At 42.4% G+C, this 27,813-nt stretch overlaps 1 protein-coding gene across 5 annotated transcripts in view; it reads left to right on the top strand.

The window, feature by feature from the left end:
- The window catches only part of LOC135250411 (low-density lipoprotein receptor-related protein 1B-like), a 398,366-nt gene that overhangs the window by 241,010 nt on the left and 129,543 nt on the right, over positions 1-27,813 (top strand). For all 5 annotated transcript variants that reach the window (XR_010328923.1, XM_064326657.1, XM_064326656.1 and 2 more), the window contains 9 exons: positions 7,181-7,321; positions 10,152-10,277; positions 10,970-11,101; positions 15,060-15,194; positions 15,327-15,456; positions 19,370-19,496; positions 19,680-19,831; positions 20,196-20,320; positions 21,972-22,343. Coding sequence is in view for 4 of the 5 variants with exons in the window: in XM_064326657.1 (XP_064182727.1) it covers positions 7,181-7,321; positions 10,152-10,277; positions 10,970-11,101; positions 15,060-15,194; positions 15,327-15,456; positions 19,370-19,496; positions 19,680-19,831; positions 20,196-20,320; positions 21,972-22,343 (1,440 nt within the window). In the remaining variant the exon portion in view is untranslated. The remainder of the gene's footprint in view (positions 1-7,180; positions 7,322-10,151; positions 10,278-10,969; positions 11,102-15,059; positions 15,195-15,326; positions 15,457-19,369; positions 19,497-19,679; positions 19,832-20,195; positions 20,321-21,971; positions 22,344-27,813) is intronic.

The raw sequence follows: 27,813 nt of genomic DNA, 5'->3' as shown, positions 1-27,813 counted from the left end.
TGTGTGCGTGTGCGTGCGCGCGTGTGTGTCTTTGCATGTGTGACTGTGTGTGGGGGTGAATGTGCATGTCTGTGTTTGGAGATGAATGTCACCTTTGTTTGAGTTTCTAGCAGTGTATTAGTCACAGTAAAATTGTCTGCAAATTTGTGTGTCGAGGCAGTGATTTCTCTTTCGGAGGTAAACTGGCCCACAGACTGTTTTTTATTGTATTTTTTTGCAAAACAGAAAGTCAATTATTCCATTATGTTCCATTAAGCAATCTGTATTCACCTGGCTGACCTTAGTGCCACAGGTGGGGGGGAAATGCCTGAAACCCAAAATTAAAGAGGCGAAGGACAACAACTGTTTCAGCATCAATACGCTCCATTTTCATGGTTTTTTTTGTTGTCTTCTATCAACGCATTATTGATAAATAGAGAGAGTGAGTGAGAGAGAGAGAGCGAGTTAATCTTAGCTAATTTGCGCAGGTATGATTCAGTGTTTTTCACAGTTCAGCCATGAATGACATGATTTACATATGAAAACTAGTCAGCAGAAGATAAAAAAAGAAAAAAAATAAGTTTTCAATGAATTTTTAAATGTCACCTACTTGAATTGAGATAATGTCTATGGTGCAAGGGACTGTCTGTCAAAAGCAATTTTACTGAGCAGCTGCAATGGGAACAGTCATCTCCCCTTTCTCTTTGTGAGACAAACAGAAGCATAACCCCCAGTAGGGTTTTATACACGCTGCTGTCTCAGATGTTAAATATTTAAGGCACACCTGAAATTTTGCAGACGATAGATTCACACCTCTGCTATTTAGCTAGTTTGTCCCCTCCACTTCCTTTAATAATTCCCCTTTGAAGGATCATCACGGCAACGCACACAGTGTTAAGCACATAGCTGTCATCTTGCAGCACCTGGTCTGCGAGAATGAGAACGTTTGGACCATCAGAAAGTGTGTCCAAAGTCCTACCTGAGATTTCTGAAGTAGTGTGTCGTTAGAACTGACTTTGTACCCCTGCCCCGCTAGCGCCTATACTAATTGTCAGTTGGAATGGATTCCTCAGCTGTTGCCTTGGACTACAGGACACTCTGAATCATTATCCATGATTCACGATTCAACTTATACAATCAAACAACACAAGATTGGCTTTTCAGACTCGATTTGTTGTTCCAGCACTGATGCCAGCAAGAGAGTGGACAGAACAGAAATGATTCACCAGCAAAGTTTAGAAATGAGATATATGATTGATAGTTCAGCCAGGATTCAATAAACATTTCTCCTTTACTTTGACTTATGAATGTAAATGTTTGTTTTGATTAGTTGTTACACCAACAGTGTTTGTTGACTTTTTGTGATTGGCAGACTTGCCAAACTGTCAGATAAATAAATAAATAAATAAACACTTGCATTGCGAGTCGAAAATTAAGGATGGATTTTATTTGAATACTATTATGTTTTTCTTCTTGGAGCAGATTTTGTTGCAGCGCCCTCGTAGAAATGGCTTTGTGTGCGTGTGTGCTTGCATTTGTGTGTGCGTGTGCGTGCGTGCGTGTGCACGAGAGTGTGGATGCTTGTGTGGTGCAAACTGCCTAGTAATTCCTTTCCAGAATAGTCATAACATGCAAAAATATATGCATATTACTGACTTACTGTTTCACGCCTCAGCAAATGTGGTGACACAATCACATATTTCACTTTCTGGCTTCATTTGCATTATTTAACTGAACCTTTTTGGGAGCATTTTTTTAAACTTGGTGATAATTAACTTGGCTCACAGACAAAGTTTTACTGCTAATCAGCTGATGTTATGCGTTTGACACACAGGTTGATTTGAGTGGAAAAAGGGGTTTTAGAAAAAAACTTTGAGCTGCTGAAGATACAGAGAAAATGATTATCCGGAATGGTCAGATCACTGAATATCCGTGAAAGTACATTCGATAATAAGGCTTGCTTTCTTTTGCAATAGCATGGTCAGTGCTCTGGGAGAGCAGTTAGGTAGCTGGTTCTAAATGCTTTAATCCTCTGTGGGATGCTTTTTAACGCCAGTAAATAAACAAACAAAGAAATAAAGACACCAAACCTCTTGCAGTGTTCCCTGTGCTGAAGGTGCATACCAAACAATTTGAAAATAATGAAATGCTTGAAATGAAAATGAGTGGCTGCCTGTAGTGGTGGTTTAATGGAACCACCACTACCTGCCAGCAGTCATATGGACAAAAGTAATTAACAATGTAATCCGATGCCATGGATCACTCGAAGCCTGAACCTAAAAACACTGGGTCTGTAATGTTGTAGAGAAGTTCAGTAGCGGGAGATTTTGCACCGTGCAATTTCCTGAAAGAGCTGTACACTCTCGTGCATGCATTCTGACAGGCAAAGACAAACCAGGGTGGGTATATTTTGTAGTGGAATTGGAGACGTCTTCACCTAAATGGCAGTGACGCATTCCAGAGTGAATCTTCTTTTACTTTTTCATAACATCAATTGAAATAATGGTGATTCATAATTCTCCATAAGACTTTACTCCTTTCTGATAGCGGGAGGGCTTTGGAAAATTGGGATGTATTTATCTATGCGCCTCCTGTATGTTGCATGTAGTCAAAAAACAATACCCAGAGCCTGCTTCGGATTCCTGCAGAGATTTTTCTCCCATGATGCAAGTGAATGTGCTTCTCAAATATATATTTTTTTAATACCGCCAACTGAACAAAATATTTTGTGCAAGGAAATATTGAAGCTGGCAGACAGTTCTGCTCTAAAATTAGACCTTCTTCACTGTGTTTGAGGTTAATGCCTTTCTGCCAAACAGTATCTGTTAAACACATTTTCAAGTTGTGGTTATTTGCACGGATCAAACTCTTTGTAGTGCTTAAATCTGAATTTCTGAATGCTGCCCCGTTATGCAGTGAGTGTATGCATCAGCCAGTGGGGGCTATGGTGTTTAAGGATCGCCGATAATATCGCTATTACCCAACATCCTGTCTAAATTGAATGAGATTGAGATCTAACGAGCCTTTGACCCAAGCCCCTCCCCAGCATTCCGTTAAGGAAGAGATCGATGAGGAGGATTTAACCAGGTTGCACTGAAGGGCGCGCTATCTTTCCACGCTCACAGCCTCGTTCGCTTCGGCGAAATTGCCTGAATGTTATCTGAAAGTTGTCACGCAAGGGCTAATTATTTCCCCCAATTTACTGTAACTGAATAATGGACTAAGCGAAAAAAAATAAGAAAACAAACTGTCAATGTCATGTCTAGTAAGTCAAAGCAGCTTTATCCGAGGCTCTAAAAAACATCCGTATAACGTCAACCTGGTGTCTACATTCGGCGAACCTTTATTCCCCCAGGGTTCACTGACCACCGAGGCAACGTGTCGCTGCCCAGACCTTGTGTATTATTCTTGCTATTATTCTGCCTTTATAGAAAGTTATACCCAAACTTTCCTACATGTGCAGAGGTGTCAGTCTCTTGCCAGTTGGTCCCTTGCAGGGTAATAAAGCAGCTGGATTTGATCAGTCAGCTCAGACTATACTGTTGCCAACAGTAACACTAAAACTTGTAGTAATTACATCATTCTTCAGGGGCCGCTGTACCAGTTTTTTTGTGGAAAATTTGTGCCAACTTTAACCGTTTTGCACTCAGTATTAATTTATTCTTTGGCTTGCTTTTGTTGAGAACAACTGTCAGCATACTATATACACTATACGTTGGTAATAAAGCGGGTCAATTCAAAAAGAGCGGTACTGCATTCTTACGTGACCTATTTCGTGACAATGCTTTCCAACTCACGCTGCTTTTCCAAAATGGTGCCGTGCTGAGCTTGGCTTCTCTAATTTAGGACTAATAATAAAATGAGCTGGGAGTCACAAACAGCACTTGTAAATGTTTATAATGATGAAGTCAGTATGGCGCCGGAATGTATACCTGCATGTGTGAACCTAAAATAAAATACTATGAAAAAACGAACTGATGAATTAATAGTTTCAATATGAATGTTCCACATAAGTAAATAAATAAATAAATAAATAAAAAGCCTTTGGGAATTATGCTTGAGACTCTGGGGTTGTGGGTTTGATTCCCAGGTGGGGCACTGCCGTTGTACCCTTGAATAATATACTTTAGCTGAACTGCCTCAGTAAATATCCAGCCGTGTAAATGGATCGCATTTTTTAAATAACGGGAGCTGTGTAATTCACTCTGGATAGGAGTCTCTGCAGAAATGCAGAAATGTGATGTAACGGGGACACCCATCAGGAGGACTGCCTCAAGGCGTGACCTTTTCTCCGCGAGGAGTCGGGCCGCGGACTCTCACCTGAGAACGAGTCGCGCTTCATACATCACAGCGGTGCTAAACATAGCTGGCGCCGGCTAACGTTTTACCGGGGAATGTACGGAACGCGTACGGAGACCGTGCCCTCTGGGGCTTCCTGTTTATTGTGAGCGGCGTACGGGCGCGGCGCGTCGTTTATCATCGCGCTCCTCCTGTCGACCGTCGGGCAGGGAAAACGCCCTCTATGGTTGGTGCAGCGATAAAGGATTCCCCAGGGGGGCTCTGTCTCCTGCATCTGAAGGGCTCCTGTCACCTGCACTTGACGGCCGCCTGTCACCTGTGTCGGAAGGGCTCCTGTCACAATTGTTAGATAGTCGTGAGCCTTCATATTGCAGAAGACGGAGAGCGAACAGGCTGTGTCTGCCAAGCGTTCATTTGTATCCATGGTACCTGTACATTTCATGCATTCAAGAATTCTAAAGTTTTTCCAGGTTAAATTTGATACTTTTTGTTACTAATTACTCAATAAAAAACAGCATGCGCTATAGCTTGGGGGTGCAGAATCATGAATATGAAGTCATCAACCTTGAAATGTGTGACACGGATGAGTGGGATACTGGCTCTGAATGAAAGGGGGGCATTTAGACATGCATGCGACTGGAGATATTGCCAATGAGATCAGAAATGAATTCTAATAATACATTTAAAATACCCAGCATGAGTAGTCATGGTTTCACAACACAGATTCTGTCACTAATGATACAAAATGCCCTGCCAAATTCTATTTTTTTATTTAGAAAACTATGCATATGGAATGTCTGCATCGCTAAAGTATATTTATAACATTGGATACATTTCTAAAGCCTGGTCCCAGACCACTGAACAGGTCTTACGCCTTAAAATCCACTTAACTGACTTGACGCAAACCATGTTTTCAGAGAGCTTTTTGGAGGTTCAGCCAGGATAAAAGGTGAACATCTCTGCTTGTAAAAAAAAAAAAAAAGCATTGATGCTTCTTTAAGCTTCTCATCACATTTAGAAGCCAACGTGAAACTTAGCCAAAGAGCACGTAGCAAGCAATCAGCGACGCCCTTCAGCTGTGATGTTAGCCCGGTGTTAAAAGCGTCTTAATGAAGCTGATCATTTGACCGTATTGATCTGACAGGTGAAAAGTCTGGAGTTCTGAAAGCAGTTTGTCGGTCTCATTTGCAGCAAGTTAGCTGATGTGAGAGTGTGAAATTTTCCACTGCGGGGGATCAACCAAACTGGAAGAACAGTGATATTTGTGTGAAAGACTCGTGGATTAGACTTGCAAACAGCTGTTCATTTGCAGTTGTCCACATTTCTGGTGTGAAAATTATGTCTCACTATAAATGCGCAATTCTACTCTAAGTAATGTTAAGTTTTATGTTTAGCAGTTATACTTCGACAATCTTTTGTGATAATTCAGGCATATTCATTTTGTTGATAGCAACACTTTCTATCCTGTTCTAAGGTAAGACCCCACTACCCCTTTCATTTTTTTAAATGAAGGGCCATGGTCCATGATGATCTTGAAAAAAACTAAACAAGTCCTGGAAGTCTCTATCGTAGGTCCTAAGCTTGCCGTGCCCCTTGGATCACATTATAATCCGGCCACAACCCGTATCCTGAAACTTCCAGTCTCCAGAAATCTCAAGTTTAGGTCCAGAGCCCAGAATGCTCTTGCCTTTACCCCCTCCACAACCCGTTCAAGCCTGAACAGGAACACAAGGGAATCGGCCGTCTTGCGGCAGTAGCAGCTGATTGGCCGCACTCCAGCGGGTTTCGCGAGCGTAGAGGCGGCTTGGTCCCTACAGCCCCCACCCACCCACCCGGCCCTCCCCTCCCGAGTCTCCTGCGAGCCAGCAGCGCGTTAATAAGATGGGAAAACATGTCGCGCGTCTCCATTCCCCCTAATTTCCCCCACGGCCTCCCACCTCTCCCGTTTCCCGAGATAAGTAGGGAACGCACGCCCTTTCGCTCTGATTTTTTGGTCTCGTTTCCCTGCCTCGCCAAAAATATCGAATCTCACAGCTCTTTGTGGTACATTACTGTACAGCATGTTTTCAGAGCCTTAGTCTGCATCCCCATCTTAACCAGGGGGTATAAACATGCAGCATGGGAGGTACAGTACCGTTATCAAAAGCAGTTTTTGTCAATCAGTTACGTAAGCACCATCCTTACACAACTGAGTGAGGAGTCATAGTCATTTGGGTGAACACTGCAGTTGCTTTGAGCTAGACTGCATGAATGGACGATATATAAAACTGCATACATTGTACACATTGTCCTTAAATGCACACAATATATGCTTGGCCTTAGATCAGGATGGCTGCCTTAAAGTTCACATTACACTCCCATAATGTGGGCCACAGAAGCATTTGTCATATCTGGTCAGCATATTCCAGCTTGTGACAGATGACATTAAAGCTGACATCTTGTATCCTGTGAGCACTTTGTAACGTTTTTTTTTATTTTTAAAAAATCTGCTTGGTTAACTTCACTGCACACATAATGACAGCAGCATGATGCTTGTCATGAGCTGCAATACACTGTCATGACTGATAATGACAGGTGTCATGTCATGATAATGGCAGTGTTGTGCAGGCTTTATTTATGGCATATAGTTAAAGTAAGGTGTTGCCATGACATCAGTAGCTTCAGTGTTTGATTGCTTTTTAAATTCTCACCAGGGAGGCTTTTTGGCATCTTTCTTGCTTTTTTTTTTTGTTTGTTTGTTTTTTGAGGATTGGGGGGAGGGGGGGGGGGTCAGGCTTGGTCTTTGTCAGTCTTCCATTTCCGTTTTTTTTTTCTCTAAAGCGTCTTTGGTGACAGTTTCCGAGCAAAAGGTGGTGTGCAAATAAAATAACGGAGCTGAACTGAACAGAAGCGCTTGTTTCAGGTGGCAAGCTGTGGTGGGCGGATGACAGCTCGGCGCAGCTGGGGACCGTCGCCAAGAGAGACGGGCGGAACCCATTGGTGCTACGCAACAAAACCAGCGGGGTGGTCCACATGAAGGTGTACGACAAGGAGGGCCAGAAAGGTAACCCGCGGGAGACATGTTTTATTCATACTGTTGCAACCAATGGTATGATTTATGGTATTATATCCCCTATATATCACCTCATATCTGTAATCTTTTTTTTTTTTTTTTTGGTTAGTTTTCCTTGTGGCATTGAGCTTTGGGGGGCGGGGGGGGGGGGGGGGTGATAATCAAGAAACAAATTATTTCTTTAATGGTATTTTCGATCATAGATTGTTATTATTTAAAAAATGATTAATTTATCCCTGATTTTATTCCATTCTTCCCAACCCTGATCTCAACAGAGCTTGTTGATCTCCTGCCAGTGCCTGGTCTGACCAGGGGTGGCCGCTAGGGAGCAATGAGACCGGTGGAAATAGCTGGTTTACTCTCTATCATTCCCTGTCGAGGCCAAGCTAATTGACTAATTGTTGCCTCGCAATTGTGGACCTCCGGCCATAGCTGGCAACGGCATGACCGAGACTTGAGCTCGAACATCCAGACACAGGGCTCACAATTGTTTTTTTTGGAACGAGCGTCTGTACAGCGTGAGCAACATTTGTCTCTTCCATGTAATTTTATACTTTTCTGTTGTTAGTAGATCAATAACCACATTGTCCTTTTCCTAGGAAACCGAATATGGTCTAGTGATATCATATATTGTCTAGTTTGTGGAATATAGCACGTGGGCAAGTTAATTTTTTGGGTTTTTGAATTTTTTTTGCATATTTTTGATTAAAGGTTCAGAAAAGGAGATCAAATCCTTTTAATCCATTAAAAAAAAAAAAAAAAAAAAATCAGGGACACTTTTAAACACAGCAGAGAGCCTGCTTTCAGTTTTTTTTGTGAGCTATTGGCAGACCCATCCATATTAATGACAGGTCCATTAACAGTATTGCTGCAGATCTCCTCAACGTTCCATTAGTATAAAAAATGGCAATTAAGGAGTCTTTAAGGTAAATCTTTTTACTGGCTCTTCAGACTTCCTCAGACCAATTAGCTACTTCATTCATCTCTTTGACAGAGACCGTATGGGAGTGCCGGCGAGTCTCATTACTCCGTCTCCCAGAGCTAGCCGAGGTGTTGGCGATGCAGTGTCTGAGGAGCGTGGACGCAGAGAGACTTTTTTCTCTCTCTCTCTCTTTCTTTCTCCGCCCCTCCTCGCTCGCTCTCCGGGCCTTCCGCGGGCATGCCTGCGTGCCGCAAACATATAATCGGCTTTATTAGGGGCCTCTGGCTGAAGAGGCGCTGCGTGGGAGAGAGGGCACGTCCACCGCTCCGCGGCTCCCTCGATGCGCGAAACAGTCTCACGGGACAAGGCTGCGTTTTTTCTAAATTCTAAAAAATAAAAAAATAAAAAAACAGAAGAAGAAATGCTAGTTCTGGCAGCCGGCGCGGTGCGTGCCAAATTAAAAGTGGTAATGAATATGCTGGAAAGCGAAAAGAAAACGGGCATGTGCTAATGTGCGTCCATGTCCGTAGGATGACGTTGTTTAAAAGTCATTTCTTTTCCTGATTAATGAGGCCTATCTACCACTGAGATTTATTATGTGAAAGAAATTTTGACGAGACATTATACTCCTGTTATTTTAATGAGCTGATCCAGATGAGTGAATATACTTTCACGTGCCATCTTTTTTTGCTATCTAATTAGTGGCCTTCGGAAGGCCTGGAGTTCTAGCAAAGCACTGAACCCCTGCCTTACTGCCTGTAACACTTTAAAACTAAATTATATTTAATTAAAAGGCCTGTTTAAAATCTTTTCAAAATAATTTTATGTGCTCATCAATTTGTACCTAGGAGGGTCTCCATTAATGATTCATTTTGCTCTTCATGGACTTCAATGTGATGCCTCTCTCTGAAATCTTTGTGACATTGGATGTTTGATCTAGTGCAACAGGGCCTACGGTATCTATAGCTATACTACTGGATGATATTCAAGATACGCTTGGAAATATCCTAAAATAAATGCACAATGCATAAATAAAGAAAGAAATAAAGAAACATGTAAACATTGATTTTCTTAGAGGGTGGCCTTGCTTGTTCTCTGAATCTCATCAAAGCATTGATATCAAATTAACCAAAGACTCAGACCTCTCTCTCTCCCTCCCTCCCTCTCTCTCTCTCTCTCTCTCTCTCTCTCTCTCTCCCTCCCTCCCACCCTCCCTCTCTCTCTCTCTCTCTCTCTCTCTCTCTCTCTCTCTCTCTCTCTCTCTCTCTCTCTCCCTCTCTCTCTCTCTCCCTCATGCCTTCAGTAGCCAGCTTCCAGGGGCATTTAAGGCTTCTGGTACAGAGACCAATCAGTTTACTGGGATGTGATGTTTTACTCAGAGAGTCAGTAATGGCCATATGACACTCAAGATAGGGAAGAAGGACCATCAGAACTGCAGTTTTTGTTCCTTGGTGGAACAGGAGTCATTGTTCAAGGTGCTTAACCCGAACTCCTTTAGGAAATATCCACCTTGCGATGGACAGGAGTTTGCAAGCTGGCTAAGTTGAAATGGGTTCAGATATTTGTTGAATTCAGTCATAAGGTGTCCTGGAATGGACAGCTTGATAAATCTTTGCTGCTCTCAGCAGGTGAGATTTATATTTGAAGTTGAAACTGAATGCACATAACAAGTGTGACTTTGTACAATGATGAAAAGGGTTCCTAAAATTGCTGGATTCAGCTGGATTCACACTATTTCTTGCTCTCTCGCACTCTCCCTTCCCAACTCTCTCGCTCTCTATTTGCCCTGCCCCCCTCTCTCTCCCTCAGACCAAACGCAGCACCAGTCAAGCCCTGGCCTGTGTCATGCCATGTGTTATTATCATGTTATAAACACTGCTAAACCTGTTTCCTGCTCAGGGAGGAACGCTTGTCAGCAGAACAATGGCGGCTGCTCCCAGCTCTGCTTCCCCACGTCCGAGAACACCCGCAGCTGCTCCTGCACGGTCGGCTACCACCTGCGCAGTGACCGCACGTCCTGCGAAGGTATGCGAGGCGCATTTAGTTGCAGGAGCCTCCTTTAAGGGGTTCTGCATTGGAGAGATGTTGCACCTGCATCATTATGCACTGCATGTACATATTTTGTAAACATACCTTCTTCCTTGACGCTTAATGTGTGGAACACCCGTAATTAGTACTCCCACTGTAGCATTTATACAGGTAAATAGACAGCTAGGAGTTTTTAGAGTAGAGTAGTCTCTGCTCACTGAACCTATGGCATATGCAATTAGACATCAAAGTAACAAAGTATACCTCCGTGCCTTCGCTTTTCAGTTCAGTTCCATCAAGATTCTTTAAATTTATCACTAGTTCAGCTGAGCTAAATTGCAAAAAAAGCACAGAGGAATATTGTGTGAATGCTTGGGCACCATAATAAAGTTGTAGAGAGATGGGTGGCAATGTAGTATAATAATTAGGGAACTGGATTATTAAATTCAAAATATGGAATTATTAAAAAAAAAAACAATTTAATGAATAAAAATGTCAAAATAATGCAGTATTGGCTGGGGGAGATACCATTGTATCCTCGGTGAGGGTCCTTTATCCTGGATTATTTTGGTATGTGCTCAGCTATTTAAAGGGCTCAAACATAAAATGTTAGCTCCAAGCTCCCAGATAAGATCACCGTCAATGCAGAAGTTTGTAAGGCTACAATGAAGGCTTATGTTTTTGTGTAGGCATTGGGTCCTTCCTGCTGTACTCCATCCACGAAGGAATTCGCGGGATCTCGCTGGACCCGTCGGACCACACGGAAGCCTTGATGCCGATCAGCGGCACGCTGTTTGCCGTGGGAGTGGACTTCCATGCAGGTACTCAGTCTTATTTTCACCACTGTTTGAGCATCGGCGGCGTGTGTTCAGGCTCTTTGGCAAATAACCTGCAGACTGATTTTATCAGACGGATCGCCGTGTCCTTCCACATATTTTCTCCCAGAGATCTCACATGCTCTACATTTCTCCTTTCATGTTTACATGTGTTTTTTTTCCCTCCACGTTTTCCATCAGGTGACATTCAATAGAAGATAAAGGGAAGCTTTGGTTATTAGTATGTATCAAATTCAGGAACGGTATCCGTGCTCGGTGTGTGTTCCTGCGCAGATGTGATATCAAGACAGCTGCAGTGATTAGCGCTCGTGGCAAAAGCAGCTCCGCAGAACTGACGTTTCCTTGCTCCCTTTCCGTGGGTGAAAAATGTGTGGTACAAAAGTAATTTCTGTGATACGGTATCAGCTTGAAAGTAAGGCACGGAGGATAACGCACAAATCTTGCACCTAGCCACGGAAACCCGTGATGCACCTTGTGAGCTTTTGTGATTCATGTGGCGTGCTCGGTTAATGCCGAGATCGTTTCATCGCTTTCGTGTGCAACGGGACTCTTTCCAACAGTGGATCACTGGTAGTCACTGGTAGAAAATCCAAGAGGGAGAAGGGTGCTAGTTCTGACCCAGTTATGTATCACGTTCCAGTGGGTGAGTACTGCAAGCATGTACCAGGGGGGGGAAGCAGTGTGTTCCTTTGAGGTGCTGGTCCACAGCAGTGAGGGGCAGCTCTGAACAAGGGCCCAAGGTGCTGCTCCCTCTGAGTCTTTCTCAGCTCTTAATCGTTTCATATTGTGCTTTTCACTATAATAGGGAGTCAGTTTATCTAGACTACATGGTTTGAGCCATGATAGGGTAAATTGCTCACCGTGGTGGATTCTGTCTGCTTTGTGTTGCTTTGTCTCTTAGGCCTATAATAGCTCACACCTGGTCTGTGCTTTCTGCGTACAGGACAGCACTTCGATACTACAGGTCATGTTGGGAGCGAAACCTGAAATCCCAACTGCAGTAAAATACTTTCTCCTTGTGTAGATAGCATTTAATGTGGTGTAGTGCAATCGTCAAGACCTATTTGTATTTGAATCTGTAGTTACAATGTTTTGTAGGGGGGTGGGGGGCATTAATTACAGGGACTTCATATGGCCTATTTTCCATCCTAGCTTTTAATGTGTGTGTGGGTGTGCGTGTACGCACACGTATGTGCGTGTGTGTGTGTGTGTGTGCGCTTTTACTTTGTAATATTCATGGATGCTAAGGGCATTCTAAATTACACACAGCCTGTGCAAGTGACATGATACTGAGATGACCTAAAGCCCATTATATGTTTAAAGTACTCCAGGACTTAATCTGCCAGTATGGAGCTGTCATGCTTGGAAGGGGGTCTTACCCTTTGGAAGGGGTACTTAAGAATTCATAGAGGATTCACAAAATAGCTTTAAACAGTGCTAAGCTACCACAATACTGCGGGTGTTTAAAAGGATGGAGAATGCTTACTCCTTTTATCCCCTTGGAGAATAGTCCCATAATAGCGCTAAGCTCATATTTGTCCAGCGCTGCACTGTGTTATTCCTGGTGATGGAACTGAGTAAACAAATAAACTCATTGCCATTTTCATCAAAATGGATACTGCCTGCAGCCATATTACCCTTTACCCTTCTCATGGCTCACTGCCGAAGCTAAGCAGGCATTCCGCCTTCTAGGCTACCCTTCTCAAGGTACCTGCTGAAGCTAAGCAGCAATACCATCATGTACCGTTCTTATGGCTAACTGCTAAATCTAAGCAGCCATACCACCCTGCACCTTTCTCATGGCTACCTGCTGAAGCTAAGCAGCCATACCACCCTATAACCTTCCCGTGGCTAACTGCTTAATCTAAACAGGTGCCTCCTTTGTTAGCACTTGAATGGCAGACCACCTGGAAACCAGTGGGGGGTGCTCTTCCCTCTTAGCTAAACAGCAGTCTAATGTGCCAGCACAGTCTAGTGTACATCCTTTTTGATCCATACAAACTTTGGTTTGCCATGTCACTGCAAAAGAGAATTGAGTTCCCAATTGACCTTCCTAGGTAAGTTTTTTTTTTTTTTTTAATTAAGTGCATAAATTTTGTATGTTAATGAAAGCAGAAGCAATGCAATTGATTAAATTCATAAGAACAATGATTTGTGTGCTTTAAAACCTCTTGCATAAATTGATTCTTCTGCACACTGTCGTATCAGTGTAGTGAGTGCTTCATCACACAATGGTGTACTTTGTATATAAAAAATGGGGTTCTAAGCATTACTTAACTCTATATGGGAGCACTCAGAGAAAATTTAAATAAATAAAAAAACCGGGCCTCTGGAGCATACAATTATTAAGACGAAATTTCAACCTCAAACAGTTTAGATTATGAGGACACTTAAGCTGCTAAATGTGTTGTTAAATCAAAAAAAAAAAAAAGTCAGTACTGTTATCAGCCTATAAACAGCCCCCCCTCCCCCTTTCAAAAGAAGTAATTTCACATTTCTACTGTTTATCATCGGAGCTGTTCTTGATGAATAGAAATTGCATGCCCCTCGCTCTCATGAGAGAGAGCTGGTAGGGTAGTGGAGTCCAAAACATTTTGAGAAAGCCCAAGTGAAATGATTTTAGCGTTTGACAATTTCACAATCTTCCGCCGTACACCCCTCTGCCTCACTCTGAGCACCGCAGCCGCATAGACAACAGCACGTTTTCACCTGCTGCTCGCCTTTGTGAAAGTCCTCTTAAGAAGCGAAAGGACAAATGCCCAGCTAAGTGCACCAGACAACCAGCAGCCGAGCGCATGCTCTATTTGCATGTCTGCAGAAGGCAGGCCGTTTGAGTGTGAACAAACAAGGGTTCTCCCAGCAGGATCCCGTCGCCTTTAAGAAAACTTCAAACAGGAACCCTACGCAACAGAGACGTCGGGAGCCGAACGGCAAAAACCCAACGCGACGGCCGCTCCTTTTTCAGAGGAGTCGAACGGAGATGAAGAGAGTCGGTACAAAAGAGTCAGAGTAATCACGTAAAAAAACCCTTTAGGCAAAAACCAAAATGGGGTGGGGTGTCACGTAAAAGTCAAGTGGAAGCTTTCAGACAGAGCGCCACAGCAAATGCAGAAGCATCGTAAATGGCATAATGCGTCTGAATTCCTTTCAGTCGGGGGAAAACGACTTCTTTCTTCAGCCTGGGAGCATCTCGCAGGGCGCTTGTTCTCTCAATCATGAGCGGACCTTTCAACTCTCCCTTTGATGCATGGAAAGAAAGGGAATTAAAAATAATAAATAAATCAAAAACTCACGTGCACCCTTTCCAGCGAAAGGTTCAGAATTCATGAATGCAAGGGGCACGTATCGCTTAACTCCTGAAAGCGGAAAGTTGCCATTCTTTCAAGTCATTTGAATGTTCATTGTCCTGTTCAACTGAAACCCATCACACAATCAAAAGATGGCCTTTCCTGTGCTGTTTAATACTCTAACGTGAGTTGTGGCCCATTTCACCTATGATTAACTGTCTAATGTGAACGTATGATATTTCATCGCTAACCTTTGTGTGTCTTTTTATTAAGTTCAAGTTTTGTATGCTACAGATTTACGCGATTTAACAAACTGCTGCTCCTTTGGAATTTGAAAGCAATATAAAGTAGAACAGAATGTGCTTTACTCTACTTAGAGCCCATGTCCAGAAATAACAAATTACACATTAATGGGCAACCGTGTACACCTCTTCTGGTTTAATGCCTATGCATTAGTCAAGATCTTCATTTAGGCAGAATTTGTAATCACTTTAAGAACCCTTAGATATCATTCCAGGTAATGAATGCCTTTCTACTTCCCAATTAAGAGTTTATCATCTGTTTTTATTATCAATTAGGCCTTTATTGCTTGATTGCAAGTGGTGCATAAACTTTTCCCCAGAATACAGCGGGAACTTTTTGGTGTGCATCCACAGAAAATGACACAATCTACTGGACGGACATGGGTTCAAACAGAATCTCCCGTGCAAAGCGGGATCAGACCTGGAAAGAGGACATAGTTACCACCGGCATCGGTCGCGTGGAGGGGATCGCGGTCGATTGGCTCGCTGGTCAGTATCTTTCAAAAAAATGCAAAACAAAAAGAGAGTGATATACGCATGGTCCCTTTCTTCAGTACTGTGGATGCATTCCGTGTTGCTTTTATCTGTTCCTGAGATGCTGCTTCTTGGGTTTGCTTCCAGGTAACATCTATTGGACGGACCACGGCTTCAATCTCATCGAGATCTCAAGACTGAATGGTCAGTACCGTTCTGTGGTGATCTCTCAGGGTCTCGACCAGCCGAGAGCTATTGCTGTCCATCCAGTGAGAGGGTAAGTGCAAATAATTATGAACACTGAAAAACAAGTACGCTTACCCAGCATGCAGAAATAATCTAGAACATTAAATATAACAGCTATATTGCCGATATAGCTCTTTGTAGAACAAATACATTTATGCAGCGTTCCGCAGAACAGCCAAATACATTTTTCCATTACATTTGAGTAATAAAGTAATCACAAAAAAGTACATTTATGTTGTAACTTCATGTATCCAAATCTATCCCAGACAAAGCCAGTAGGATGAATGGAGGCTTTAGTTTGCACAATATCTGCCAAAAAAATAAAAACAAACTGTGCATTATTTGATTTGCACAGCATTCTCTGAAACGGCCGCGCGGGTATTTTATGGGCGCGCACGGCTCGCTGCTTTGTTCAACACAATGCCTTCGCTGCCACTGAAGCTGACAGACACTGAAAAGAAGGAGATGCGATTGTCAATATTTGGCGAATGGGTGGTCTCCTAAAACACGGCGTCGAGGCACTTGAATGAATAGAAAAAGGCACAGGTGGGCGGAGGGAAGTCGCCGTGGTGGCAACGACTCGTTAAGGCTTCACAAGGCAGCTCCGCTTTACGGGCACTTCAGAAAGGATCAGAGTTGGAAAATCCAGGTTCAGAAAGTAAAAATCCCCCCCAGTATTTAGTTTAAATCACTTGGATTTACTAATTAGCACAATTCTTCAGCCAGGAGGTAGAACCAATAAGCGAAATCAGCTTGCTGAATTCATGGGTGGAAGAAAAACCTGGCAGGATTTTTACTTCCTGACACATGGACTTTCCAGCTCTGGAAAGGATTATTCCGGAGAGTTCCGGTTCCTGCTCATAACCTCAGTGGTGAGAAGGCTGCCTGCTCTCGCTCCGCCGACAGACGGAGCCGCTGTCCGCAGTGCTCCGTCTGGACAAGGGCGCGGCGCGCCGAAGGTCCGGGACGCGATGACGGCGACGTTTCAGACTCCGCGCGTGACCGCGGGCGTTAACAGGGCCAGACAGTTATCCTCCAGCATCCTATTAGAGAAACAGAGGGTAAATCATTAAGCGCCGCGGCGAAGCGCTGTCATGTCTGCTCTGCATAATTCACGGGCCTCCTGGCCTTTTTATTTATGTATTTTTATTTGTTTGGGATTTTTATGGGATTCATGGTCCGTATCGGATGTCTCCTTCGACCGCCTCCTTTTAAAAAGACTTGTGAACGCCAACAGAGAATCCAAGCTGGTCATCGTTTTTTTTAAATTCATTTATTTATGTTTTTTTTTGGAATTAAAAGGAAGATGTCATTGATTCTTTAAGTGCGAGTGTAGAAACCCTGGGGTCAGGCGAGGCCCATATCCAAAGTGTTCTGCTGTCTCTCCTTCTCCATACACAACCCTTGATCATTTTTCATGAGAGGAGTAAATCAATATTTCTCGCTGCAGGCAAAGTGGACAACATTACATCTGCTATTATTTATTTATTTATTTATTTATTTAGTGTCTTCTGAAATTTGTGAGCCTTATGTCTGCAAAATGCAAGTTAGTCATTATGCTAACAAAATTACATGAAGTAGCAGGAGCGTGGGTGGCTAAAGTTGGCAGTAACCTCTTGATTTACACTATGGGTACGGTTTTATATACAGTATAGTTATTAAAGGGTGGGAGACTCTTTAGAAAAGGTTGCAGCGAGCAAAAAAGCAACAAAGAACACAAATTAAACAGGCATGCTCTCTTCAGCAGAAATTCTACAAGCATTGTTATTTATAAAGGTTAGACATTACATAAATGGGAAAAAAAATATATTGTATGTATTTTCAAGATATTGCAACAGTTCTCATTGTATGAGCAAACATCAAAATTTATGCCACTTTCAAATATTACGATATACAGTACATTTCCAAAAGTATGTGGACACCATTTCTAATTAGTGGTTTCGGCTATTTCAGCCACACCCATTGCTAACAGGTGCATACAATTAAGCATACAGCCATGCAGTCTCCATTGAAAAACATTAGCAGTAGAATGCGTCATACTGAAGAACTGAGTGACTTTCATAGTGGTACTGTCATGGGATGCCACCTTTCCAACAAGTCAGTTTGTCAAATTTCTGCCCTGCTAGAGCTACCCCAGTCAACTGTAAGTGCTGTTATTGTGAAGTGTAAATGTTATTGGAGGAACAACAGCTCAGCCACAAAGCGGTAGGCCTCGCAACTCACAGAATGGGACCGCCGAGTGCTGAAGCGTGTAGCACCTAAAAATCATCTGTCCTCGGTTCCAACACTCACTACAGTGTTCCAAACTACATCTAGAAACAATGTCAGCACAGGAGCTTCATGAAATGGGTTTCTATCATTGAACAGCCATATACAAGCCTAAGAGCACCGTGTGCAATGCCAAGCGTCGGCTGGAGTGGTGTGAAGCACACCGCCATTGGAGCAGTGGAAATGCATTCTCTACCTGGCAGTCTGATGGACGAATCTGGGTTTGGCAGAATGCATAGTGCCAACTGTACTGGCCCCGAATTGTGCCAAATATGAAGTTTGGTGGGACTGTTTTTCCTGGTTTGGACTAGGCCCCTTAGTTCCAGTGAAGGGAAATCTTAATGCTTCAGCATACAATGACATTCTACATAATTGTGTGCTCCCAACTTTGTGGCAACAGTTTGGGGAAGGCCCTTCCCTGTATCAGCATGACCCATAAAGGATTGTTTTGCTGAGTTTGCGGGGGGAAGAACTTGACTGGCCTGCACACAGCTCTGACCTCTACCCCATCAACCACCTTTGGGATGAATTGGAATCATGACTGCGAGCCGGGCCTTACGCCCAACATCAGCGTCCGACCGCACTAATGCTCTTATGGCGGGATGGAAACGAATCCCCACAGCCATGTTAAAAAATGTACTGGATAGTCTTCTCAGAAGAGTGGAGGCTGTTACAGCTGCAAATGCCCATGGTTTTGGAATGAGATGTTCGACAAGTACATATGGGTGTGATGGTCAGGTGTCCACACAATTTTTAGAAATGTACCGTAGTTTATATAGATCTGCTGCTCTGAAATATATTCATCATATATTACCCATGTACTTATATTGCATGCTGTGGAGCATAGTAAACATGTAATAAGGTATGTGACATTTAAGGAAGATAGTGGCTTTATTCTCCGATCAATGCTCACCAAATTTTTAGCTTGGTCTTTTTTTGTTGCATCCCTCTATTTTTAAGAGCGTATACACAAAGATTTAACTGAGTGTGCTTGACACTAAGTACATTTTAAAATAAACTGCTGAACATATATTGTCTATTTTTTGACCGTCATAGATATGATATGTGTATACGCATATAGTCCCAGATCAAGGCACTTCTGAGACATCACTTGCTTCCCTTGAAGATATACAGAAGTGCCTTGATTTCCTCTGAGAATCCTACTGTCTGTGCCACTCAATCAGGCTGCTTAAAAATTGAGTGTCTGTTAAGAAGGGCTCACCATCCACAGGGACCCAGATGGCTGTTCAACATCATGTCTGTCCATCAACAACAGCATAATTACATATCATTGTGCACATTTTCAGACGTACAACTTTTCTGGCCATGTTCAAATCAGATGAAGATAAAGGCTCTTTTGACAACATGACAGAATTGTCTGGAAAAGGTGAGGGAAAACTGTCATGATAAGATGTAGCGCAAGTTTTTTTTTCTTTCTTTCTTTTTAAACCCCAAAAGCAGTTTTTTATTTTCCTTTTTTGAAATGAAAGAAATGTGCCAAGGAAGACATGCCAATTCAGACATGGGACAGAACAATATGCGATAAGCATTTGAGCGTTTGCGCACGTTGCTGATTGGACCGCTCGGAACCGGTAGAAAGAGGGTGGTGTGACCGGAGCTGTGCTACAGAAGGCTGATTCGTTGCCGGCCCCGCCCCTCCTTTCTTTGTTTCGCAGGTATATGTTTTGGACCCAGTGGGGCCAGACCTCGTGCATCGGAAGGGCGCACCTGGACGGCTCCGAGCAGGTCGTGCTCGTTAACTCTGGCATCGCCTGGCCGAACGGGATCTCCATCGATTACGAGGTGAGATCTGACTCCAAAGTGCTGACATGGTATGTTCTGCACTGACCCTGCCTCCCCAAACACACACACACACCAAAATAAAGACAACCTGACACTCTCAACCAGGTACTACTATCATTCATAAAATACAAGAAACTGCCAACTAAAGTTTTTTATTTATTTTTTTTATTTTATTAATTGCAGGAAAACAAATTATACTGGTGCGATGCACGAACAGACAAGATCGAGAGGATCAACCTTGAGAACGGGGAGAATCGGGAGATTGTGCTGTCAGCGAGCAACGTGGACCTGTTTTCAGTCACAGTCTTCGGGACTTACATCTACTGGTCTGACAGGTAATTTATTTTCCATAAACGTTACGGTCCCTGAATGGTCCTACCAGGCCGGCTGCTCTACCTTTGTAAGAGCAGTCTCTGCCTCGCAAGGTCAAAAAATGTGAGGCCCGGTTGAAACCTTGTGCCGTTTACCTGGAAGAGGATATGTTTTTTTCCCCCCCTATTTTATTCAAATTTTATTCGTGCATCTCAATGTCACCGCAAGAATTGGCGCTCTCACCTTCTGTCAGCGCAGCTGTCTACTGTATTTTAATGAGTTCTTCGATTTTAATTAGTCGAGGGCCATTGATTACCTCTTGTCAAACTTCCTCTTCCTCACGCGCCCACCCCACCCGCCCCTTCCTCCCGTCTCAATGTGCAACAGGGCGCACGCGAATGGTTCCATTCGAAGAGGGCTCAAGAACGACGCCACAGACGCCCTGACCTTGAGGAGTGGACTGGGGGTCAACCTGAAGGATGTGAAAATCTTTAACAGAGGCCGGGAGAAAGGTTTGAGGTTCCACTTAATGACACTCTTAAATTATCTTCATCCTCCCTCGCTATTGGATTTATTTATGCGTTTTATTATATTTATTTATTTGTTTTATTTTGTGAGGGGAATATACTGCCTGGCGATCTGTTGGATTAAACTGAATGAATGCATTGTTCTGTGACAACATAAGTGTTTATGGCGTGATGCAGAGAAGCTATGAATTTACCTATTTATTTGTTTAAATTGTAAGTAAAAAAAAATTAATTGCATTTGTAACAGAATGCAAAAAATATGAGAAAAGAATGAGAAAAGTAACAAAAAGATCTGCAGATCTGTATTGAAGTGAGCTCCCTACTGGTAACATAAAACTTTAGTGTTCCCCATTCTGCATCTTCATGATGTCCATACTGTCAGAACTGGCCAGACCCAAATATTGGATATTTTAGCCCTTTAGCCCATATTTGGCTATGGGGGACACAAACTGGCTTATGTTGTAGTACCTGAAGAAGGAACAGATGTTCATAAAGATCGACTGTTTGCTGGAATAGGCTGACCTATAATATGAATATGATGTAGATAGCTAACCTAGTCAGTTCTTAATATACTTGACTATTAAGCCATCTGCCTGTATGTGATTGATGCATTTTGGACAAAATATATTACCTAAATTTGTTATTGTTTGGTTGTAGGTTTTAGCTAGTAGCTGACTGGTGTATATGTCAAAGTATTGCATGGTCTGGTACCTAAATTCCTTTTTTGCCATTAGTGTAAGTCTTATGGTCGTTCTGGTTATTTCACACTATGCAGAATCACTCTGATCATGTGACACTAAATAGTTTCATTCATACATCAGTATCTGATTGTTGATTAGTTTTGAATGCCAAAGGTTTATACTATGCTGGTTCGATTTATTCCTAATATGTTTGATATTGTCTGTTGGCATCCCTTCTCCCTCACATTCACGTCACTGTAAAGAAGAGATTTATTCTATGTGATGTAATCAGTTTGGCTCTGTTGGTGAAATTTGAAAGTGGACAGCTTTGAATGCTGATTTACAGAGAGATGGGGCAAGACAGTTAAGAAGAGAATCAGCTGTTAACGAAGGCAAAATATTTAGCAAAAACTCTGCAAATCGCTGGCCAATTGACAGCTGGTACTGACAGCAGTCCGATAGTTGCTTGCCTGCTGGACTTTGCAGTCAATTGTGCACACAGCCTACTTAAAAAAAAATATTGATGCTAGTGTTCAATCCGCATTTGTGAGCTTTGGATAATTGTGGGAGATGATTCATGGCAACTATAAAGTCATTCCATTCCATTTTGTTGGGCATTTAATGGCAAGGGTGCGCTGAAGAAATCACAACATGTTTACTATAATATAATACAGCAAATACACCCTGCACAATGGGAAAATGTTGACTAAAAGGTCTTTCATCTGAAATTGCCAAAACTATGTACCTGAATGCGAGAAAGGCAGAGGAACGTGTATGTGTGCAGGCATATTCGTGCATGTGTCAGAGCTTGTGTGTATGTGTGTGTGTGTGTGTGTGTGTGTGTGAGGTACACCTTTGTATGTACCGCCGTGTGCCTGTTTGTGTACATTATTGAGTGTAAATAATTGCAGAAACTGTAGAAATGTGAAATAAAGTATTTGTGCTTTCACCCCCAGGTACAAACCCCTGTGCCAAGAATAACGGTGGCTGCCAACAACTCTGCTTCTACCACGGTCGAGGGAGGAGAACCTGCGCGTGCGCTCACGGTTACCTGTCCGAGGGCGGGCTTACCTGCCAGAGGTACGAGGGTTACCTGCTCTACTCCGAAAGGACCATCCTGAAGAGCGTGCACCTCTCGGACGAGAACAACCTCAACTCGCCCATAAGGCCGTACGAGAACCCCGCCTACTTCAAGAACGTCATCGCCCTGGCCTTCGACCACCGGCAGGGCGCGGCGGGGGTGAACCGCATCTTCTTCAGCGACGTTCATTTTGGGAACATCCAGGTCATCAACGACGACTGGACGGGACGGCGTGTCATTGTGGAAAGTGAGTTCACTCCATTGTGTTGTTTTGTTCTGTTGGGATGGCTTTCTCTTAACCAGGAAGTGGTGCAATATGTGTTATTTATAGCAGTGGTAACCAGCCCAGTTACTAGAAATCTACCACCCTGTAGGTTTTCTTTGCACTCCTAACAAAGCACACCTCATTCAACAGTCAGTGATCTTGTTGAGCTGCTAATTAGTAGAATCAGGTGTGCCAAATCAAGGTTGAACTGAAAGCCCACAGGATGGTAGATGTCCAGGAACGGGGTTGGATGCCACTGATTTTAGAGGATCAAGCGAAATACTGCTTCAAAATACTTTTGTGGGAAAATGGTGGACATCTTTACAGGAAATCCACCGTATTTAATGGAAATCTCTGTGTTTCAGCACACGGCAATGAAAGAGCTTTTGACTTGAATCTCTTCTTTTTATGTGCAGCCTGCTTTGATCAGGGGGGGAAAAAAACACATTTCTCATTATATTTCAGAAGCCTTTTTTTCCATTATTGTCATTATGAAAGAAGCCTAAACATGAATTATCTTTCTGAAAACCTGGTCTTGAAATATGTACAAATTAATTTATTGCTACTACTGTTTGATTAGTTACTTCAAAGATGAAGATGTTTTTCAAGCCATCAAGGTAGTCTGTTATGTTTGCAGGAACACATTTCACCATCTCCAAGGTGTGTTCATTTACTGCAGGCTAATGCTGGCTGACTGTATAACAAAAACTGTCTGTATGTATTATAGATATTTGTATGAATAAATGATGGGAAACATGAGGAATTACAGACAGTTGTAACACTTTTCTGGGTGAGATTGGTGAGATGGAACTATTGTGATCTTTGTGACAACTATGATGATATGCCTTAGCATGCTCTTTTTTGCAAGCCCATATAACTCTAGTTAACTCTTGTAACGTCCTCCCGTCCTCCTGCGATGCCTGCCTCGCGTATAATCTGAACCTGCGTAACTGTAAGGGTTTTAAAGAGGAACACATTATTGGCCCATGTGGTAAAAACATTTCACAACATAATGACGAAAGCTTGTTTGCAGTCATGTGTATGTTGCTTTTAAGTCCACCCATATTTTTTTCATTTTGTCATCCAATTTCTGTGGCTTCAGTCTTTGTGACAGTTTAATTTTCCTGGAGCCACTTAAATTGGAATTACTGTTGTTGAACTGACCGAATAGAAATGGAATTGACACCAGCCCTAGGAAGAGTTATTGTAATATAAAAGACTAAAATAACAGTAGCTATTATAAGCATCATAGAAATATTAGTCACTGCCATTCCTTGCATACTTTATTCTCAAACCACTATATGGGGGTGCAGTACAAGGGCTGATAATTTCAGGATTTTGTGCCTACTTTTGTGCTCTTAATTATTTCATTAACACTTGATTAGATCTGGATCTAGCATTTATATAAGCACCAGCTACAGCCATAGGCTCCAAATTTGTCCTAAAGATTTTACTGTGCTCAACTGCAGGAGTGAACTGCAGGAGTGATACTAGTTTATAGAGCTGTCAGAAAACTAAAACTAAGCTAATTGGTTGGGACAAAAATTGGCACGGAGTCTAGCCCTTCAGGACCGGTGTTGTGTCCCCCTGTCCTATATCATGCTTTCTTGTTAACCCATTTTAATACCACTGTACCCTCTTAACCTTTGCAATACCTGCTTCTCTTAACATTTAACATGCTCATCTTAATTATCTATGATAGAGCATATCAACTGCATTAACCTTCTCTGAACAGTACCGACCAACTACAATGCCAATACCTCCTAGCCTACTATATGATGTGCCGTTATAATAAAGGCCATTCAATACCTATGGTACAATATCCATACCCAGAAAAATAAAACATTTATGGAATGTGTCAGTTCTGTAGTGTGGGAGTCATTTTTATAATCCTCAAGTGGAAGTATTACGGACATGACTGTTGGATTTTGAAGAAAATACAAGTTTAGTGTCAGATAAAGTTAGACTTCCCCTCTCTCACTTTGATGAACCTTTTTATATACTGAAGTACAAGATATTCCTGTGAACAATACAATGAAGAGATTACTATTTTGCTTTTGAGTGTAGCTTTAATGTAAGGTTTTTCAGCATGTGTTTTATCGCCCCCCTGGGGGCATTCTGAGATTGCAAGGTGGCGCTGTAAGTACAATGGATGAAAGGGGGGCATTGGAGCTATTACAGGCGGTGTCTGCTCCATTTTAATGCTAAAGCCCCAGGGGCCCCAGCAGTCAGATGGCCTCCAATGTCCAATAGATTCAGGCCTGGCCGCTAGTTCTTTATAAATTTCATCTTTTAATAATGTGAGTTCATTGCTTCATAAAGCTCAATGTGTACGTGTTTACCCACAATTTAGACTCGCTTAGCCTACCCCGCCGGCCTGTACTAACCACCTAGGCTGAGCATGCATTCTTTCACCTACCTAGCTTTTCTCTCTGCTGTGCCCTTATTCGGTGCGCATCTCACTTACTGGATCAGTTAAAGCAGAGCACAAAGCAATGTGGGAAGGGTACAACATGCAGATAATATGGCCATATTTGACAAATCTGGCGGTATAAGACCTGGACTTTGGATAGGGGGGTGTTGATCTATAAAAAAAATAGGTTGAGAGCCCGTGCTTTAATGTCAGTGCATACATTCATGATGGAGGTCTGTAAGGACTGATTCACACTGCCAGATTAACCGATCTGGTGCAGGACTTCTCTTTTCGCGGCGACAGTTCTGCCTCTTCGTGTGGGTACGACACGATCCGGGGGCGGATACAGAAACCAGGACCGCAGAAACGTTTCCGCGTCTGCGCTCCATCTGTTACACGGAAGGGGCGGAGCCCAGAGCCGAGGCGTCTCGGTGCTCTTGGTTTTGAGAGATCGACTGTTGACATGAAGACTTAGCGCTTCAAACGGTAGCATCTGTTCCCCAGCCTGGCACCTCCCCTTCTGCATCAGAGCTCATTCGCGGTCCCCTTAATCAAGCTTGAGCACGTGCTGTGACTCATGGGTAATGTCACCCTTTAGCCCCCGTTACGGTCAGCAGAAGGTGCCAGATTGCAGTTTTGCAGAGAAAAGGAATCATTTTTGAGGATGCTCTGAGTTCTGCACACAGTTGCCCGGACTCATGCGGAGGTGTTGTTTTGTGGTTCCAGATTATGAACATATTCAATTCAGTTCAATTTGGATTTGTTTGAATAGCATTTCCACAAAGGGCTTTTTCAAAAAGCAGCTGTACAGAGATCTGGGCCTGAATCTGAACCCCTCAAGAGCAAGCCTTGGTAAAGAGTGGCAAGGAAAAAATTCCCTGGCTAATAACAGGAAGAAAAGTTGAGCAGAGCCTGATTTGGGGGTGATTCATACAGACAAATTTCCTATTTAAATTTTAGTGGTTGGAAATGTAGGATGCTTCATACAACCCCATATCTCATAGTACACCGGACACAATAATATTTGCACAGTATCCAAAAACTTGTATTTATCTATTTATTTTGGATTTTTGTTTTATTCTTTTCTTCACTGGAATTGACAGCATTGTGTTCAGTGGTGATTCATACATGCATACGTCAGCCTGCATTGAATGCTCTTGGATAGGTTGTTTTTTTTTCTTCCCCTGACTTGATGTTTTAAGTGTTAGTGGCCATTTGCAAACAAACCATTTGCAGCAAACGTAAAGTGGCCTGACCCGTGATGTATTGCATAGCTTTACACGCAGCAGAACCAGTAAGAGCTCTCTAATGGCCACCACTGTTCTCCGCCAGTAAATTGAACCAATAGAACTGTCAAAAACGGTGTTTAAACTCCCATACGTCTTAGTTTTCTGACACGTGATGAATAAAATGGCCCCTTTCTCTCTGTTTTAAAAGGAAGTAAAGGCTGAGAGAAAAGAGAAAAAATCAATTTTCTCATACCCAATCCCACCCCCCCCCCCCCTTCTTATACAACTGTATGTGAGCATTCGGCATCCTGAAATAATTTCATTTATTGAGGCCTGCCACACTTTGGGTGATTAATCTTAGTCCAAAGGGTAATACTAGGGATATAATGGATAGCAAAGAGTATTATTTAGAAAGTGCAGATTGTCAGACTACCGTTCTCAGAGTAGTAGTCTGCTGTGTTCTTTTTCATTTTTCATTTTTTCTTTTTCATTTTAGTGGTGTTGCTATAATTTTTTCCCCATCAGCCCTGAGTGGGTTTTTTTTTCCTCATCATCTGTCAGTAGCAACATTACATCTCCTTTTTACGATGATTAATCTGGCCAACAGCACTGTTCATAAGGAACTCGTTTTCCTGACATTTGTGTTCATGTTAATCTGGTTAGCTTGTTAGCTTTGCTAGTAAACACCTTCTGTGCCTCATGTTCCTCTCTAAAAAAAATAAGTGAAGGTTTTTGAAAGATTTCCAAGTTCTGTTGAGAGATTTAAAAAAAACAAAAAAAGAAAAAACAATTGATTTAAAATTTTATGCCATCTGTGTTTCAACCATGAAGACACAACCAGCAATTCATTGCTGGTCTCAGATGGAATGGCTGTTTGCTAAATCAGCTGAAGAAGGCTCATTTGACTACACTGTGTGCTGAAAATCTATTTTGAAAAATTTTGATTTGTGACTCATGAATATCAATATATAATTTCACTTGTTGACATGAAGTTAGTGTTAAATTTTTTGATGAGTTGTATGAGCCTTAGATTTCACTCATATAGACTGACCATTGATAAAAAGATATGTCATTGCATTACTTATACAGTATCATGTGACTTTCATGTGGTTTTATTTTTTTAGTGTCAAAATGCAAATTTGAATAAAGTAATGGGTACATCCACCAATAATGGCTGTACTTATATAACTACAAAGGGGTAACAGTAGATAGAACATAACAACAAAGTAGGGAGACCGTGTGGCGATGTGTACCTATGGAGCCAACTCTGAGCGCTTCCCCCACCACGTCTGATCATGGGTTTGATTCCTTGACCGTGGCGCATTCTGTACTGTGATCCAATTTCTGTGTGTGACCCTCTCTGCTCAACACCTGTTTGAATAAAGCGATAAAAAGCACAATGAGGGCAGATTGTTTTAAACCAAATAAATAAATAATAAATAGCATTCAAAAGCGCATAGCCCAACCTGAGTTGCTGAAAGGTGCGGAGCTGTTGAGTTGCTCCCAGAGGTCTGATTACCCCCCTCAAAAAACCCAAACAAACAGGCAGGTGGGTGGAATTTTCAAGATCAGGCATGAGATAAAACAAGTCTTTGATATTGGATCTTGCCATATCATTTACTGCACTGGATTCTGCCTTTAATTGATCATTTCAAATATCTGATTTTCATTAATTGTGTTTCATACAAGCAATTACGTTCAATAATACTTTGACTGATAATTTGTAATAATTATCAGTGGTCGCATCGGGAGGAAATATTTCTGTTTTCTGCTAATTTTGATGTTATAATCGACGTAATTGATGGCTGGT

Source organism: Anguilla rostrata, chromosome 3 (genome assembly GCF_018555375.3).
Source record: "Anguilla rostrata isolate EN2019 chromosome 3, ASM1855537v3, whole genome shotgun sequence".
Classification (NCBI taxonomy): Eukaryota; Metazoa; Chordata; class Actinopteri; order Anguilliformes; family Anguillidae; genus Anguilla; species Anguilla rostrata.
Note: the sequence above shows the minus strand (reverse complement) of the source record. Positions and strands in the feature narration are given on the sequence as shown.